Source organism: the organism of the source record quoted next, unplaced genomic scaffold, assembly GCF_019419815.1.
Source record: "Pyrus x bretschneideri cultivar Hongxiangsu unplaced genomic scaffold, Pyrus_bretschneideri_v1 Contig77, whole genome shotgun sequence".
Taxonomy (NCBI): domain Eukaryota; kingdom Viridiplantae; phylum Streptophyta; class Magnoliopsida; order Rosales; family Rosaceae; genus Pyrus; species Pyrus x bretschneideri.
Genome location: NW_025999817.1, coordinates 838279 through 857612, shown reverse-complemented (window position 1 = coordinate 857612; position 19334 = coordinate 838279). Strand labels below are relative to the sequence as shown.

General features: G+C 42.6%; 2 protein-coding genes across 2 annotated transcripts; both read left to right on the top strand.

Annotated features, from left to right (window-relative positions):
- The first annotated feature begins 14127 nt into the window (after positions 1-14127).
- LOC125472926 (putative kinase-like protein TMKL1) lies at positions 14128-15375 on the top strand. Its single transcript, XM_048575026.1, has one exon. It carries the CDS (start codon positions 14293-14295, stop codon positions 15373-15375), a length of 1083 nt encoding a protein of 360 aa, XP_048430983.1. The 5' UTR covers positions 14128-14292.
- An 839-nt stretch (positions 15376-16214) lies between these two features.
- LOC125472915 lies at positions 16215-16810 on the top strand. Its single transcript, XM_048574991.1, has 2 exons — positions 16215-16278; positions 16314-16810. Exons 1-2 carry the CDS (start codon positions 16226-16228, stop codon positions 16630-16632), a joined length of 372 nt encoding a protein of 123 aa, XP_048430948.1. The 5' UTR covers positions 16215-16225; the 3' UTR covers positions 16633-16810.
- Positions 16811-19334: the final 2524 nt, after the last annotated feature.

Below are 19334 nucleotides of genomic sequence, written 5' to 3'. Positions count from 1 at the left end.
ATCAAGCATTCAAGTAGAAGAACCAACTGTTTTGAACTATTTCAAGAACATATTACAACACCTTTGAAAGGTGTGTTCTTGACACTTGCAAGACATTTCTTGCAAGTACCCCTTCCAATGTCCATCCTTTCATAAAGAAAGTTTGTTCCCTTGGAGTTTATTTTGCCTTCTTCATTTGACTTCCCTTTTGATTACAATAGTCATGGTCCCTAAACTCCCACTATCTCTCTTGAAACTCATTTCAAATGTGTTATACACATCAAACGATTTGGAGAGCGTGCGGTTATTGTTCACTATATAGTTTACAATAAACTTAGTGAACCATTAGGATAGGGACACAAAGGTGAAGTCCTTGCTTAGTTTCTGTCTCGTTAAGTGGTTTAACACTTCAACACTCAATGATTCAAAATCATCATAAGTCCATATAAATGGACTATTTTTGTCAACCAACCATTATGTTCTAAACATAACAACAAACTCTCAAGAGTTGTTCAAGGCAACTCTCATTTCTTCATACAACAATTTGTAAGTGAAGAATCATGGCACATAAAGTGTCCATGCCCTTGTGCTTACTTCAAAAGTTCCTTGTTTATGTAACAAAGAAACAAGCACTAAAGTTTGTGTTGATTAAGGGTTGTTCAAAGCAACTCTTATTTCTTCATACAATAATTTGTATTTGAAGAATTATGACGTTAAAAGTGTTGTCCTTCTCATGTTAGACTTTATCTAACATATTCTTCCAATGATACATTATCAATAGGAAGATTGTGAGGATGAGACTACTTAGTTACATCTACAAGCCATTAAAGACAATCTATGGGATTGTAGAACTAAGTCCGGAAATTAAAGCGTTTGGTTTTTCTTTGTCAAGTTTTGGATAGCGTTTGCAAATATATTGGTAAACAAATACATAACGAATATAAATTGATTGATTTTAAGCCATTTGATTCGGGTCTTTAAATCAAATAGCACCACCCACTATTTTTGGCAAATTCCATATCCCTCATCGGAATTTGAGAGTTTTGGAGGAAACTCTTAGTAGGGTATGGGAGGCTCACCATTACCAAGCCCACCTCATGATGATACGATGTTGGTTAGCAAAAATAATGATGAGAGAATAACGCTTTACTCATTTACAACGTTTGTAATTACCCATCTTGTTTGGCCTCTAGAGAATGTTGCCTCACGATGATACGATGTTGACACTATTGCACTTAGTTAAGTTATTCCCACCATGCTTAGTTCGTGTAGGGGTTCAAGAATAACCTCACGATGATACGATGTTGGCTATCCTCGTTGCCTACACTCACCTCATCATATGCGTATAGACTCCTCCTAAATGTAAGCATGCACTTTGTACTCCCCCATGATAGGGTGAAGCCGGTGTACAAGTCACAAACGATTGGAGCCTACCACGGTGGAAGGCCACGAAGAGATATTCAAAGCATCTCTCGCTTATCAACTTAATATTGATTTGGTTGAGGGTTTTTAGGTCTCATCACATATAAACATATATTTTAATCCAATTAAAACATTTTGGTCCTATTACAACTATTGGTCCATTTGATTGATTTAGTTGTATATAATACTCCCACTAAGCTTTTAAAACGGTTTTTAAAGCAAGAGTATATGATACTACTAACATAAGGTTTGCATTCATTGATGGACTATATAGTTGCCTTAGGGCCTTAGGATGACTATGAACCTTTGATTCGATTCAACACGAGCCTAGTGTTGAATCTCGGTCTAGGGATGGTGATTGATTTTAGTTACGCGTTTAATCACATTAAGGCGTGTTGTCTTATTGGGCGTTGGACCCAACTACTTTCATGCATATCGAATAAAACAAGAAAGGAGTACTTCAAAGTAAATAAGAGCTTATGCTCTTTTACAACAATTGATCAAATCAAATTACTTTAAAGTAAAGAAGAGCTTATGCTCTTTTACAACAATTGATCATATCAAATTACAACCAAAATTTAATCTACACATTCCCATGGTTCAAACAAATTTGAAACGGCCTTTCACATAGCTCAATTATCGTAGGCTAAGGTTCATAATCACCCTTTCTTTAATTAATTAACGCTTTAACTAATTAAACTTGAATGCAACATTTTCATTTGGTTTTGTATCCATAGAATTGATTTAAATGGAGCTAAATGAAATGAAAATCCAATTCTCATTTAAAGAAACAAAACAATTTTGTTCTCTACCTAATTTGGGCCAAAATGCTATGACCTCAACTTGTTTGGGCCATAGTGCAATTAACCTCAACTTTTGGGCTATTTTGCAAAAACTTAAACTTTTGGGGTCACTTTGTAAAAACACAAAAGTCCACTACTTTATGTAATTACAACTAGAACCCAAAATTTTCCACAAAAAATAAAACTTCATTAAAGGAGCAAAACAATATGTCCTTTTAGTGATTTTGGACCTTTACGTAAAAACGTAAACTTTTGGGTCAAAATGCAAATACACAAAAGTATCAAAACTTTATATAATTGCATGAAAGCCCCACAAGGACCCTAATTGAGTAGGGTGGCCGGCCATTGAAGCAAAGTTTTTAAAAAAATTTCAAAGTTTTGTAAGTGGGGTGTGTGTAATGGAATAAATCATTACACACCAAACCCACTATAATTTCTTTAATTTTTCAAAATAAATATCTAATATATTTAAACATAAGAAATATTTCAAAACAAAAACTTTATGAAATAAATCAAAACTTTGAATCAAAACACCAAACCTTTTGTTCTTGGCAAGAACATATCAAGAACAATGAAGAACATTCATGAAAACCCATAAGAGCTCCATGAACATTCTTCACCCAAAAACATCCCAAAACCACTCAAACTTAAGGGAAATAACATACAACCATACTAGGGTACATAGGGGTTCCAAAAGTCACTTTAAAACACTTTTAACAAGTCAAACAAGAACCCAAAATTCCACCCTTTGGATTTGGCCGAATTTCCCCAAAAACATGGCACCAAATTTTAGCTCCAATTTCATGCTCATATGAACTACATCTACAACATTTGAGATGGCAAATTTTCTAACAAAATTTACATTCAAAGAAGCAAGAATAAAGCTTGTAACAATTACAACATTCAAATCATAAACTATGAACTACAAAACCTAAAAGGATTCACCAACTACTAGACTTAGGCTCTTGATACCACTTGAAGGAAGATTTGTGAAAAACATGTTCATTTAAGCAACATCAATAGCATGCAATTAACAATTAAAGGCGGAATCATGCTTGTATGCACTTAAAACAAAACATTTACCCATGAAATTCAAAGCCTAGTAGATAGGTGAACCAAGACTCAACTCAAAAACAAAGTGAGTTGAGAAATCAATACCTTTGTAGATTCCTCTTTGCATAAGCAAAGGCTAATCACCCAAAGAGAGGGCCTTCATTCCTTGCATCTTAGATCCATGGATTTGGTTGGATGAAAAGGTTTCTCCAAGTTCCCAAAATTGAGAACCTCTAAGTCTCCACACCAAGGTATATTGTAGAAGAAATGAGTGACCTAGAGGAAGTAAGATTGCTAGCTATTCCCCTCTAGATTGGCCGGCCTCTTTGAGAGCAAAGGGAGGTTTGTGTTCTCATCTTTACTCCCTAGACAACCCTAAGGATGAAATGGCTATAAAGATGTCTTTATACCACCTCACAATGGAGTGGCAAACTTGCAATTAATCCAAGTTCACTACCCTCCTCTAAATGGCCGGCCTAAGGGGATTTATTGGGCTATTTGGGCCTTTGTGAATCATTATTCATTAAGTTGTCATACAACTTAAGTCAATGGACTTGACGTTCGAAGCCCATTGGGCCTTAAGGTCCAAAACTATCCCGAGGTCTTCAACGAACTTATTCGTTTGATTAATAATCATATTAATTAATCATTGCCATAAATAATTAAACCATTTAATTATTCTTACTCATCTCCGTTGAATCTTCAAACTCTACCTTACACGGTGTACGATCCATTAGGTTCCTTTTAGCGAGGCAGTGGGCGATTCAAACTCTTTCAAATCGATTGTGAATTGAAACTTACTTTCAATTCTCCCGTTAGTGATAATACACTTTTAGGGCTTCCACAAACCATGAGTGACACCTAGCAGCATATCATGGTTACCCAAGCTAATCAGAAGAGGTGGAGAACCTATTCAGTTTAGGATTACAAATGCAATACGGTCTTTCTCTAATACAATACTCTTGACCACATTGTTTGGTTTGATAGTTTATTCATGTCTACTATCCAATGTGAATCTTGTACTTATATGATTACCTTGAATGTGATTTGGAACGCATTCCAACATCTCATTCATACTCTGGCCAGAGATTCTAAATCATATCATAGAGTATTCTCCCTCAAACAGTTTGAAGGTTAGAGATCCCTTGTTGCGCATTCACTTGCCTCCATGGCTAAGTGGCTTAACCCCAACGATGTCGTGGACACCCTGATAGAGTGACGTTGACATAATCAAAGATTAAGGACCTAACCACAAGACAACTGTGATGCCTCAGGTCAAAAGACTAATTTGCATTATCCCAACCATGAGTTCTCATGTGACATGAATATGAGAACTCTTCGTTGATCGTGTTCAGTGAACTCATTCTCTATTGAGCACCTACGTACTTGTATTGATGTCACACACACCAATGACTCGAGACTAGTCACTCTCCCTGAGAGAAGACATAGCACGTACTGATCTTAACGGACTGTCAATGCCCAATTGACAATCCTATGATCAGGAACGTTTAGGATGTGTCAACGAAAGAATGGTCTCATGAATCTAACTTCTTTAGATCGCATTCTTCCAATCACATATTCCTTGGACTTATCGTTTAAGCATATAACATTTATATTAGACGGCTCAAACAATAATCTTTGCCCTTTACATTTAAACTACATTAGTTTGAAATGAACTACATTAGTTTGAAATGTCCGTAAAGTATCATCATATGATTGGTTTTAGGGCACATTTCCAACAGGCCTGCCCAGGCCCAGTGCAGGCAGGGTGACCGTCCGGGGCCCAATATAATTAGGGGCACCAAAATTATTAGTGTGGTATATTTGTATATGTTTTCATAAGAGTATAAATTCATAAAATTTGGTTCAATGACAAACAAGTTTAACTAGAATTGGTGGTTTTGTCTGTAGACATCAAAATTTCGGTGAAATGAATGTTGACCAATAATTAAAATTTCAACGCTCACGTATCACATAAATTTTACATGTAGCGTGTGACTCAACGAAAAATCGAAATAAATTGGAAAAGTCATCAAATAGGACACGTGTCAATACCTGGCAGAAATGATTTATTTCATCTGATTATTTAAATCCAAAAATCAAGTTTTAGAATTCTATAAATAGGAAGCCAAGGCATTCATTTTGAAGAAAAAAGGAAGAAAGAAAGGAAGAAGGAAAAGAAGAAAAGAAGGAAGGAAGAAAGAAAGAAGCCTTGAAACTCTAAAGCTCTCAAGCAAATCCCGAAGGATCAAGAAATCACTCTGCGTTCTTCGTCAAATCCTCCTTCAAGGTCAAGCCCCAACGCCCTTGAAGAACTTCCACTAACTCAAGATCAAGCCCCGACGGCCCTTGAAGAAAGTGTTCATCGCTCATCATCCGTTCATCCTAAGATCAAGCCCCAACGGCCCCTTTGGATCAACAACCTCAACAAACTCATACACCCATTCTTCAAGATCAAGCCCAACGCCCCTTGAAGATCCATTCATCAACTGTTCATCCTTAGATCAAGCCCCGACGGCCCTTTGGATCAACAACTCATCCACAAACCCACACCCTACGAAGATAGAATCAAATGACCAAATTACAAAGAGATTGTAACCCCAAAATCATTAATACAAAAAAAATATATTTTGTACACGTATTCTTGTCGCTTGTTTCAGGAATTTCTCGTGTTTACAAATTTGGCACGCCCAGTGGGACCATCTCTACCTCTCATCTCTATCCTCAAATCATCAAAAAATGCAAATGGCATCAAGAAAGGATCAAGCTGTTCCTGCAATCAAAGCAAAGAACAAGAACATCATCGCCGCAAGTGGTGATATTTCGGGCGTCATAACCCGAAGTAAGGCAAGAGATCTTTTTGCCGCGGCTTCCGCCCCTGCATTAACTCTGTCAAAGGAACAAGAGCACCTGAGGTACGAGCCTGTGATCACCCTAGCCTCGCTAAGGGCATCAAAAGGGGAGAGCCCAAGGAAATACTCAGAGTCCCTACTCTCCGATGCTGATTCGAGCGGCAGTACAACCATACAAGTCATGACCACGGGAGCAACTTCAATCGAGGAACAGCTAGCTCAGATGAATGAAGCAATCGCAAAGCTCACACGAACTGTGGAAGAGAAGGACTTGCAGATTGCCGCACTTGTCAACCAACTAGATGCGCTGCCCGACGTGAAAGTTGACCCAATTGTTGGCCTATTAAAGAAAGAAGGCGACGAAGAAGAGGAGCCACCAGCGGAGAAAGTCGAAGAGAAGCCGAAGCTAGACCAAGCAACGACATCCATGGGATCTCTCTCTATCCAGGAGCTACAGGAGATGATCGCAAGCACTATCAAGACACAGTACGAAGGAAGCTCGCATGACTCCGTACTATACTCAAAGCCTTACTCCAAGAAGATTGATGCTTTGAAAATGCCAAGGTGTTATCAGCCCCCAAAATTCATGCAGTTCGATGGAAAAGGCAACCCGAAGCAACATGTCGCCCATTTCATTGAAACTTGCAACAATGCTGGGACAGAGGGAGACTACCTCGTCAAACAGTTCGTGCGTTCGCTGAAAAGTAACGCTTTTGACTGGTACACTGACCTCGAACCTGAGTCTATCAACAGTTGGGACCAGCTAGAAAGGGAATTCCTCAACCGTTTCTACAGCACTCGTCGTACTGTAAGCATGCTAGAGCTGACCAATACGAAACAGTGGAGAGATGAACCTGTCGTTGACTACATAAATAGATGGCGCTCCTTAAGTCTGGATTGCAAAGATCGGCTTTCTGAAACCTCTGCCATTGAGATGTGTGTTCAAGGCATGCACTGAGGGTTACATTACATCCTCCAAGGCATAAAACCAAGAACATTCGAAGAACTAGCAACTCGTTCCCACGACATGAAGCTGAGTATCGCTAATCACGGGAAAAAGGAGCCGATTACTAACTTCAATAAGGATAAAGTATTCGCCCCAAATGTAGACAAGATCGGGAAGAAGCCCGCTAAGGAAGCTTTCACCATCAACACTACCCCCATCAAGACCTCCTTAGCGCCCATCAAGACCTCCTCAGGGCCCATCAAGATCTCCTCCCCTCCAAGAAGAAAGCGAAGGAGATAAAGACAAGTGAGCCTCCTCGCACCCAAGACAGATACAAGAGCACCTTGAGAGAGTTAGAACAGAAAACGTACCCGTTTCCTGACTCTGACATGGCTACCATGTTAGATGACTTGCTGGAAAAAAAAGTGATTGAGCTACCCGAATGCAAGCGTCCTGAAGAAATGAATCACACAAACGATCCTAGGTACTGCAAGTACCATCGTATTGTGAGCCATCCTGTTGGCACGTGCTTTGTTCTTAAAGAACTCATCATGAAGCTAGCACAACAAGGGCAAATTGAGCTCGATCTTGAGGAAACGGCCGCAACGCATACCACTACAATTGCGTTTGGATCGTTTAATCCTGTACCTCTCCAAACGACACCTGACCGTTCCCGTGAATGCTCAAGTTGCACGGCACCCCCTACACAACCATCACTGGAGAGAAGCGACCAAGATGCACATGCTGATAATGAAGAAGGATGGATATTGGTAACCTACAAAAAGACAAGGAAACCAAGACCACGAGTCATACAGCCAAATGTGAAACAAAGAAGAAATCACCACGGACGCAACAATGCGAAGCCTAAAAGAAACATAAAGCATAATAAAACAACATATGCTAGGGAACCTATGGAGCAGAAGCCACGCATTCCCGTTTCCTTGCGTGAGTACTTCCCGAATGACTTTTTCCAACAGTGCACTACCGTGGCCTGTCACATGGTTGAAGTAGAAATAGAAGAGCCCTCAAAAGGCAAAGCTATCGCCACTGAGGTAGAAAAGACCCTCACACCTGAAGAAGGTCTGCCAACACACTTTAGCATCGAGGAAGCGCTACCATTGCCAAAAAGGATACGAAGAGCACTAGCAGCAGTCCTGGCAGGTCTCGACGACCACGAAGTGCTAGAAAGTAACGACGAAGGCTTGAAGCTTCAGCCACATGAATGTGCCACATGTTGTGCCACCCATGACACAATTAACTTCACTGACGAAGACCTACTGCTGGGATCAAAGCCTCACAACCGTCCTCTCTTCGTCTCAGGGTACATAAGGGAATACAAAGTCAACCGCATGCTTGTGGATGGTGGGTCGGCCATAAACATCATGCCAAAATCAACAATGACCATAATCGGCATCAAGGTGAATGAACTATCCCTGAGCCGTCTGCTGATCCAGGGTTTTAACCAAGGAGGACAAAAGGCGATGGGCATGATCCGAGTAGAGATGACCATTGGTGAGCTCAAATCAAGCACGATATTCCACGTGATTGATGCAAGAACTTCCTACAGCTTGCTCTTAGGAAGACCTTGGATCCACGCAAATGGGGTAGTGCCGTCCACCCTTCACCAATGCCTAAAATTTTACCGAGAAGGAGTGAAGGTGATCCAAGGTGATACCAAGCCATTCACCGAAGCCGAATCACACTTTGCAGACGCCAAGTTCTACATGGATGAAGACGTGGTACCCGAAGCCCTTCCGGAAGATATCAAATCCACGGGCAAAGCAGCATCTAAAAAGCAGGAGTGGCAAGTCATGCCTAAAAAGCAAAAAGAGCAGACTGTGCCATCTTCAAGCAAAGACGATGACGAGTTTGCTAAACCTGCAACAACCAAAGGGAGTAGGACGCCGTCAGAAGGACCGAACGCACCCATATTTCGATATATCCCGATGTCAAGAAGAAAGAATGGTCAATCTCCATTCGAAACTGAAACAAGAAAAGTCGACACACAGTGGCACGGGAATAATGTGAAGTTGCTCAAGACAAATGCAGTTTTACCTTTGACACAGCTAGGGGGTGCTAAGGTCGCAAGACTACCACAAGGCTTCATAAAAGCTCTACCAAAGAAGGTGGAATCAAGCTTTCTTCCAACCAAAAGGACCGAGGAAGGTTTCGACCCTAACGCCTACAAACTCATGTCAAAGGCCGGGTACGACTTCACTTCTTCTGTGGTGGCTGGAAGGAAGGTTTCAAACACCGTCAATGACGAAGAACGTAACCTTACCAAAACTCAAAAGAAGTTGAAGGAGCATGGTTACGGAGTTGACAACAACAAAGCCGGACTTGGTTTCACACCAAATGCACCTGTGATGATTTCAAACAAAGCGAAAAACACTAGCGCTCAACACATCAGCGTGAGCATTGAACAAGACCAAGAAGAGCCTAAACCCTCCCCTCAGACGTTGGTCTTCGATAGGATGAGCCATTCAAGCTCCAGAACTTCAGTGTTTAATCGCATTGGTGGTCAAGACCAAACCTCTGTCTTCAAGAGGCTTAACGCGCCAACATCCCAAAACTCTGTTTTTGAACAGTCGTTAAAGCTTAAGAAACAAAGCAGCACAGTTATCTCTCCTCTGCGACGATCAGCTTCAGAAAAATTTGAAGATAATGAGAAGCCTTTTGGAAAGAGGAAGACAACACCAAAGGAAGAAAAGCTCGATGGGGTAGGAGAAAAAGATGACGTTCGAAGCTTGATTCCTTCAAGGATGAAGCGCCAAGCAATCTTGGAGGTCGACACAAAGGGACCACTGAAAGTGAGAAGGCGTACTATCATCCACACCAGACAATCCTTATGCCAACAAGCTCGAGAAGACAACACTGAAGAGGAGATCCAAGATGTTTTCCACATCACGGTTCAAGAAGGTAAAGAAGACGAAATCCCCGAGGAAGATGTCACTGCTGCACCACCACAGCTCGAAGACGGGGGGCAAGCCACGGTCGATGATCTCAAGGAACTCAACTTAGGTACAAGCAAGGAACCAAAGCCTATCTTCGTAAGTGCATTATTAAGTACAGATGAGATAGAGGAGTATTATCAGCTGTTGTTAGAGTACAAAGACGTCTTTGCCTGGACCTACAAAGAAATGCCCGGCCTGGACCCTATCATCGCTGTTCATCATCTTGCGGTCAGGCCTGGAACACGACCGATAAAGTAAACTCAAAGACGCTATCGATCTGAGCTTATCCCACAAATCGAGGTCGAGATCGACAAGCTAATCGAAGTAGGCTTTATTCGAGAAGTGCAATACCCCAAGTGGATCTCCAACATCGTCATTGTCCTTAAGAAATCAGGACAAATACGTGTTTGCGTAGACTTCCGGGACCTCAACGATGCTTGCCCAAAGGACGACTTCCCCTTGCCAATCATTGAAATCATGGTGGATGCAACCACTGGCCATGAGGCATTATCATTCATGGATGGCTCTTCTGGGTACAATCAAATTCGCATGGCCCTCGAAGACGAGGAACTAACAGCCTTTCGTACTCCAAAAGGTATTTACTGCTACAAGGTGATGCCCTTTGGTCTAAAGAACGCTAGAGCTACGTATCAACGCGCAATGCAGAAAATCTTCAATGACATGCTACACAAAAACGTAGAATGTTACATAGATGATATGGTGGTTAAGACGAAGAAAAGATCAGACCACTTGAAGGATCTGCGAATAGTGTTCGAAAGGCTGCGAAAATACAACCTCAAGATGAACCCGTTAAAGTGTGCGTTTGGCGTCACCTCTGGAAAATTCCTCAGCTTCATCGTCAAGCACCGTGGTATTGAAGTAGACCAATCAAAGATCAAGGCCATTCAAAGCATGCCTGAGCCAAGAAACCTGCACGAGCTGAAAAGTCTACAAGGACGGCTAGCCTTCATTAGACGCTTCATCTCCAACCTCGCAGGGCGTTGTCAACCGTTCAGTCGCCTTATGAAGAAAGATGTCCCATTCGTATGGGACAAAGCGTGCCATAATGCTTTTGAAAGCATAAAGAAATATTTGTCAAGTCCACCTGTCCTGGGGGTACCTGTGCCCGGGAAACCACTCATATTGTATATTGCTGCTCAGGAAAATTCAATCGGAGCACTCTTGGCGCAAGAGAATGAATCCCAAAAAGAAGGAGCACTTTACTACCTCAGTCGGACTCTCACCGGCGCTGAGTTGAACTATTCCCCAATAGAAAAGATGTGCCTCGCTTTGGTGTTTGCCATTCAGAAACTCAGACATTACATGCATGCTTACACCATCCACTTGGTTGCTAAAGCCGACCCTGTCAAATACGTTATGTCTAAGCCAGTCTTGAAGGGGCGACTCGCTAAATGGGCTTTGCTTCTTAATCAATATGAGATCATCTACGTCTCAGCTAAAGCCGTCAAGGGACAAGCGCTAGCAGACTTCCTTGCCAATCATCCAATCCCGGCTGATTGGAAAATCTCAGACGACTTGCCTGACGAAGAGGTGTTCTACATCAATATTTTCCCGACATGGACGATGTTCTTCGATGGATCCGCACGAGCAGACGGAGCGGGGGCAGGAGTAGTATTCATGACGCCACAAAGGCAAATACTACCTTACTCCTTCCAACTGAATGAGCTATGCTCCAACAATGTTGCTGAGTACCAAGCATTGATAATCGGGCTCCAAATGGCGATCAACATGGGAGTCACAGCTCTTGAGGTGTATGGCGATTCCAAGCTCATAATCAATCAACTCTTAACTGAATATGAGGTGAGGAAAGATGATCTCGTCCCATACTTCCGGCTAGCGACCCAACTGCTACAAAAGTTCGAAGCTGTGACACTAGAACATGTGCCAAGAAAGGAAAATCAAATGGCAGACGCTCTCGCCAATCTAGCCTCGAGTATGACACTAGGAAAAGATGAAGTTGCAGACGTGCCAGTTTGCCAAAGGTGGGTGATTCCGCTCGTTAATGAAATGTCACTAGATGATACAAATGTCATCTCAGTACTTCCAGTCGATGCTGAAGAGTGGAGATAGCCGCTGATCGACTACTTAGAGCACGGAAAGCTTCCAGATGATCTTAGACATCGTTCCGAAATACGTCGACGAGCACCTCGCTTCCTTTACTACAAAGGAACACTCTACCGACGCTCTTTTGAAGGAGTACTCCTGAGATGCCTAGGTGAGGAAGAAATTAATCAAGCCATGGAAGAAGCACATTCAGGTGTGTGTGGGGCACATCAGTCTGGACCAAAGCTACATTTCCGGCTTAAAAGAATGGGTTACTACTGGCCAAGTATGGTGAAGGACTGCCTAGAACATGCCAAAAGGTGCCAAGCCTGCCAATTCCACGCCAACTTCATACATCAACCGCCTGAACCATTACACCCTACAGTTGCTTCATGGCCGTTCGACGCATGGGGATTGGACGTTGTAGGACCAATTACGCCAAAGTCATCTGCAGGGGAAGCTTACATCCTAGCTGCAACAGATTACTTCTCCAAGTGGGCTGAAGCCATACCTTTAAGGGAAGTAAAAAAGGAAACTGTTGTTCGTTTCATCAAGGAGCATATCATCCACCGATATGGGGTGCCTCGCTACATTATCACTGACAACGGAAAGCAGTTCTCCAACCGACTCGTGGACGAGCTTTGTGACAAATACAAGTTCAAGCAGCATAAGTCTTCCATGTATCATGCTCCGGCCAACGGTCTCGCAGAAGCATTCAACAAGACACTGTGCAACCTCCTGAAAAAGGTAATCGGCCGAACAAAGAGAGACTGGCATGAAAGAATAAGTGAAGCACTTTGGGCATATATGACTACACATAGGACTCCTACCCGAGCTACACCTTATTCTCTTGTATATGGCGTAGAAGCTGTTCTACCGCTCGAAAGTCAAATCCCTTCACTAAGGATGGCTATACAAGAAGGCTTGACTGATGAAGAAAATGCAAAGTTGCGCCTTCAAGAGTTGGAAGTGCTGGATGAGAGAAGGCTCGAAGCTCAACAACACTTGGAATGCTACCAAGCACGGTTATCCAAGGCATTCAACAAGAAAATCCGCCCAAGGTCTTTCCAAGCCGGAGATCTCGTGCTAGCATTGCGTAGGCCTATCATTACAACTCATAAGACAAAAAGCAAGTTCACAACAAAGTGGGATGGACCCTACGTGATACAAGAGATCTACACCAATGGCGCCTACTTAATCATGGCAGAAGACGGGTTGAAGATCGGCCCCATCAACGGCAGATTTTTGAAGCGCTACTACCCCTAAAGCAAATGCACCACGCTCCTGGCCCGCAAGAGCATAAACTGTGTACGGCAAAATCATCATCAAAACCATCACTCGTTTGAACTACGTTATGACTTGATCTCTTCTTTGGAAGAGTACGTAGGCAACTTGAAACTTCAAAACTTCAAGTACAGTCACATCAAAATAAATAAATAAATGTTTCATTAAAGAAAGTCAATTTTATTACAAAAGAAAAGAAAAAAAAATACATATGTTACTATGTATTAGAAAAAAAAAAAAATATATATATATATATATATATATTCTCTACTCAAAAAAAAAAAAAAATATGTTATAATACAAATAATAATAATGGCAGTGGGCTGGATTGTTGAGGATAAAGCCCAAAACCATGATTGGGCTGGATTGTTGATGATAAAAGACAAAACCGTGAGTGGGCTGGATTGTTGAGGATAAAAGTCCAAAACCGTGAGCCTATTGGCATCAGCCCAATGGCGTCCTTCTTTTTCCTCGCACCCATGCCCAGCAACCTTTCCACTACTATGGAAGTGAAGCACCAGCTTTGCTGCCTCACTCCGACTCACCAGCGCTACGCCCTCGCCAAGGCCCACATCGCTTATATTAGCTCCCTCAGAGAAATCGGCCGCTCTCTGCATCAATTTATCGAGCAGGAGGTGGGCAATCCAACCAGGACCCGTCGTCCCCCACCCGTCCAGAATCTGTAGATATGCCTGTTAGTTCAAGCCCCACTGAAAAAGTCAAAAGCTCTCGTTCTGTACATCAGGACGATGAAGTATTGCCTGCAATTCCATCCCAATCCTCTGGACTCCTACTTGCATTTAAATCTTTCCCCATGAAAGTTATCCACACCTGCAGTATGTTCATCATCTTCTCAACTCCCCACATCAAAACCAGATCTCTCAATTGGGTTTTCCTCCAATGTTTCACATGAAGAAATTGTTTTTTTTGACACAATGAACAGAACCCAGGTGCTAAATTTGATTCTTGCACTGACTTCATCAACAACTTTGGTGTTTTTCCTACTTTTCATCTACTTTTACTGCAAGAAAACTGCAAAGAGTGAGCAAAAGGATATGGAAAAAATAGAGCAGAAGCAAGAGGAAGTCGTGGAGGCAGAGGAGCTGGTGACTTTTCAGGATGGGGATGACTTAACAATATGTGACATTCTGGATGCTCCGGGGGAAGTGATCGGAAAATCAAACTTCGGTACGCTGTATAAGGCCCTGTTGCAGAGCAGCAACTCGGTGAAGTTGCTGAGGTTTTTGAGGCCTGTTTGCACTGCAAAAGTTCAAGATTTTGGTGAAGTTATTCGGCTTTTGGGGTGCATAAGGCATCATAATTTGGTCCCTCTTTTGGGATTTTATGCAGGGCCGAGAGGTGAGAAGCTTTTGATTCATCCGTTTTATTGGCGCGGCAATCTGGCTCAGTTTGTGAGAGAAAGCAATCCTGACTCTCACAAATGGCCCATAATCTATAAAATCTCAGTTGGTATAGCCGAAGGCTTGGATCACCTTCACACCGGCTTTGAAAGGCCGATAATTCACGGCAATCTCAAGTCGAAAAACATACTCTTGGGTCACCATTATTGCCCTTTCATATCCGATTTCAGCCTCCATCTTCTGCTGAATCCAACTACTGGCCATGAAATGCTTGAAGTCTCGGCATCCGAAGGCTACAAAGCACCTGAGCTGATGAAAATGAGGGATGTGAACGAAGAGACCGATATATACAGTCTTGGGGTTATCTTGCTTGAATTTCTCACAGGGAAGGAACCCATCAACCAAAACCCTACAACTCCTGATAAGGATTTTAGTTTGCCAGATTTCATGAGAAATGCAGTGCTTAGACATAGAATTCATGACTTGTTCCATCCAGATTTGCTTCTCAATAGCAGCGCTGGCTACGGAGAAATCCCCGTCACAAAAGAAAGGATTCTCAAACTCTTTCAGCTTGCTATGGCATGTTGTGCTCCTTCTCCATCACTTAGACCGAACTCCAAGCAAGTTCTGTCGAAGCTTGAAGAAATTGGAAACTGAAAACTATGAGCTTTGTTTGGGCAGGAGACAGAACAGACGGCAGGTTTAATTCCGAAGGGAAAGCAGCAGAGTCGCGCCTCCGTATCTTCCAGATCGGACTCCTCGACTACAACTCCATACTCGCCGTCGTCAATGGTTGCTCCGGCATCTTCCACCTCACCTCTCCCTGCATCGTCGATCAACTGCTGCGACGTCGTTAACTGATATGCATCCAGAACCCAGCAAAAGGACTCCTATCTGGTAAAAGTTTGAAGCTTGCGGCTTCAATTTGAGGAACCCAGCAAGAAATCGAGGACGATATTCGCCGGGAGCGCCGATTCGGGTCTGCCAGCAGCATCCACGAGCTCAATCTCATCTCATCTGCCTCTGATCGTAACTAGCACTGATGACTGCAATCTCCTTGGAAAATTGGCCGAAGACCACAAAGGCAACCGAAAAAAACAGATGGTTCTCGGTCGGAACGTGCACACCACGTACCTCGCCGTGATAGAGCCTGAATCCAATGGCGGTTTCACTGACGATAAGGAGATGTACGTGGCCAGCGTCCTCGCCCGCTTTCGCAAAACCCTCATCGAGAGGACCGAGCACCATCTGGGTTATCCGTACAATTTGGACTTCGACTATGGTGCTCTAACACAGCTTCAGCATTTCTCCATCAACAATTTGGGCGATCCGTTTATCAAGAACAACTATGGTGTCCATTCAAGGCAGTTCGAGGTTGGTGTTCTCAATTGTTTTGCTCGGTTGTGGGAGATTGAGAAGAATGAGTATTGGGGATACATCACCAATTGCGGCACGGAAGGCAAACAGCGTCGACCTTCCACCCTCGCTCCGAATCATCAAGCGGAAGATGCAATGGCAGGAGGGTTTCCGAGAAGCAGGGGAATCTGCGTGCTGCTCTGTATAAAAAAAAAAAAAAAAAAAAAAAAAAAAAAAAAAAAAAAGGCCTTCTCTTCCATGGTGTTCATAATCCGAGAGCTCCATAGCTACACGTTGCAGATTAGAGAGATTCTCTTCTTCGAAGATTTGCAGGGGATTTTAAGCAGGGTGCAGAAGGAGATGCAAACTTCGTTCGTCTGGCTATTTCAACAGGTCTTCTCTCGGACTAAAGGCTCCGACTTTGGGAGCTGCAAAGGGAGCTGGGCGTGGCTTGGGAGTCCGAGAGGTCACTCCTCCTTCGATCATCGACCTCCTTACGGCTGTGCTCCATCTTCAAACTCTCCGAACTCCGCTGCTTCAGCTCTTCAAGCTCCATAGCCGTAGCAACAACATCCACTAACTACCTCGAGCTCGTCATTCTGGCCACCTTGATCAAAATCAACGAAGAGCTTCATTGACCGCTGTCAAACGACTAGCCGGTCTTCAAACTCGACGCCTTACACTCTGCCTCAAGATCGGGCTGCTTCTGCACCTCCGCCATGGCTGCTGCCTTTGAATGTGATCAACAAAATCAAAGTTTGTCAACTCACACCCAAAGATCTCATCCGTCTGCTTGCCTCTGCTGCTGCCTTTGAATGTGATTGACAAAATCAAAGTTTGTCAACTCACACCCAAAGATCTCCTCCGTCTTCTCTCAGACTCGGCCTGGGTTTTCACCCATGAACTCAGCCTTGCAGATGGCCATATAAAGAAAAAGAAAAAAAAATGATGATGTCGGGAAGCATCTTTCAAAAGAATAATAAAAAAAAAAAAAAGCAGCAATGATGATGCTGGAAGCATCTTTTAAAAGAATAATAAAAAATTTAAAAAAAAAGAAAAAAAAAAATATATATATATATATATATATATAATAAAAACAATGATGGTGCTTCTGGAACCATGTGCAAAAAAAAAAAATATATATATATATATATATATATATAATAAAAAGAAAGAAAAAAACAATGGTGGTGCTTCTGGCACCATCTGAAATATATATATATATATATAAATGAATGGTGGATCAGCGCCACCGAAAGCAAAGAAAAGAATAAAAAAAATCTTGGTGATGTACATGTTTTCTCTGTGTTTAGCACAATACACTAAATAAAATGAAGCATGTTCATTGATTTTCGAGAAATTACAAGTGCGAAAAAAAAAAAAAAAAAAAGAAAAGAAATGTATCTAACAAAGAAAGAGAAAGATGGAGCTTTCACAAAGGTTGTTCACGTGAAGCCCCACTATTTGGCCAAACTCCAGGAGCGGGAAGCATCGAAGATAGATCATTCGAGGCCCCAATACTTGGTGGAACGCTTGATGACGCAGGAAAAAGGTGTCTCTGGAAGAAAGACGCAAGCCTTTGGCGGTCACTTTGAATGCGACCTTGAGATTCTTGCATCTCATCAAGCTTCCTCTTCATGCCCGACGAATAGTTATTTGCAAGCACACGCAAACTTCTATTCTCGTACTTAAGCTGTTTAATCTCTTGCTTAAGATCTTCCACCTCTGCCATCAATGATTCCACTTGACAGGACCGAGCAAGCAGGCGTTGGCCCATGTTGGACACAGAGCCCACACACTGAACACTAAGAGCGAGGGACTCTTGAACGGCCAACTCATCGGACCGTCCTGAAAGCAGCCTACTATCTTTTGGTGTAAGGAGGTTCCTAGCTACTATTGTAGCTGTTGTTGCATCCTGCATCACTGAGTCTTCACCTGTAAGAGGACCGTTAGAAGATAAGAAAGAAGGGCGCCATACGTTACTTTGACGCGGCGCACCTGTATCACTGCTGAGACCCAATTCTAAGCTAAGGTTCGATGGGTTAGCCATTTTTTCAAAGGTGTTAAAAGAGATGGGTGGATGGAGTTAAAACTCAAAAAACCGGAGATGATTTTCAGGAATGAGCAACCTTCAAAGTGTGCATGTTAGAGGTGATCAATACCTCTATAAAAAGGAAGAGGAGCTTTCTCAGAAATCGAAGAGGCGCTTGCTCAGAAATCAAAGAGGCGTTGGTTCAGAAATCGAAGGGCCGCTTATTCAAAAGTGAAGAGACATCGCTCTGCAAATCTCAAAAGCTGGATTTTCCAGCGTAAGTTAGGCGACGCTTTCTTGGCTTTCCAGAAAACGCGTTCAACTTTGTCAAAAGATCTCCGACAAAGTTGAAAACACGTGGAGGTTGGCGACGCTTTCTCGGCTTTTCAGAGCACGGGTGCCACTTTGTCAAAAGATCACGTGGAGGTCATCATCGCAGCTATACATCTTTAGCTGACAAGCGCAAAGTTCGGCGACGCTTTCTCTGCTTTTCAGAAAACGCGTGCAGCTTTGTCAAAAGAGGCACTCGTTCAGAAATCGAAGAGGCGTCGTTCAGAAATCAAAGAGGCGTATTCAAAGATCGAAGAGTCGTCACTATTTCAAAAAGCCGGATTTGCCGGATCAAAACGTTTGTCGACAAGGGTAAAAGAACAGTACCACCACTTGCTATTGGGAAATCCCTATATATGTCAACCTTCATCTTTTATGGCAAGGCAGACCTGAAGATAATGCCCAACTCTTCCTCACCTCTGAGGGCGCACTCCCAGCAAAGCCTTTCGAAATACTCAATTTTTTCTTCTTCCCCAAAGATGATACCAGATGCCTGGAGTACAGATGACCCAGGAGGAAACGGTAGATGGAAGCATGTGCTGATTCATTCACCGCTTCTTCAAAAGCAAAGGTATCTCATATCATCAAGGGCGAAAGCAAAGCTATCTCATATCATGCTTTTCCCCTATCTTTTCCTTTGCCCTTGTTCTCAGCTGCCAAGACAAGGACAGAGAAAGCAATATGTCGGAACCTCCACTCAAACTTGCGCTTCCACCAAGAAGTAATGGTTCATTCAAATGCAAGGTTTGCATTCAACTCCTGCATCAGGAACAAATACTACAAGAGAAGATGCCAAACCTGCATAAGGAAATACCACTTCTGCAAAGGGAGCAAGTAAGGCAAGTGAAAATGATACATCAAAGCATGTGGAGACAAGCACAACAAATATATATGCTGA

Bases quoted from the DNA above. Each gene is read 5' to 3' on its own strand.
- LOC125472926 (XM_048575026.1), top strand. From the start codon at position 14,293: ATGAACAGAACCCAGGTGCTAAATTTGATTCTTGCACTGACTTCATCA.
- LOC125472915 (XM_048574991.1), top strand. From the start codon at position 16,226: ATGCAATGGCAGGAGGGTTTCCGAGAAGCAGGGGAATCTGCGTGCTGC. The intron at 16,279-16,313 runs ATAAAAAAAAAA...AAAAAAAAAAAA, and splicing joins GAATCTGCGTGCTGCTCTGT to AAAAAAGGCCTTCTCTTCCA.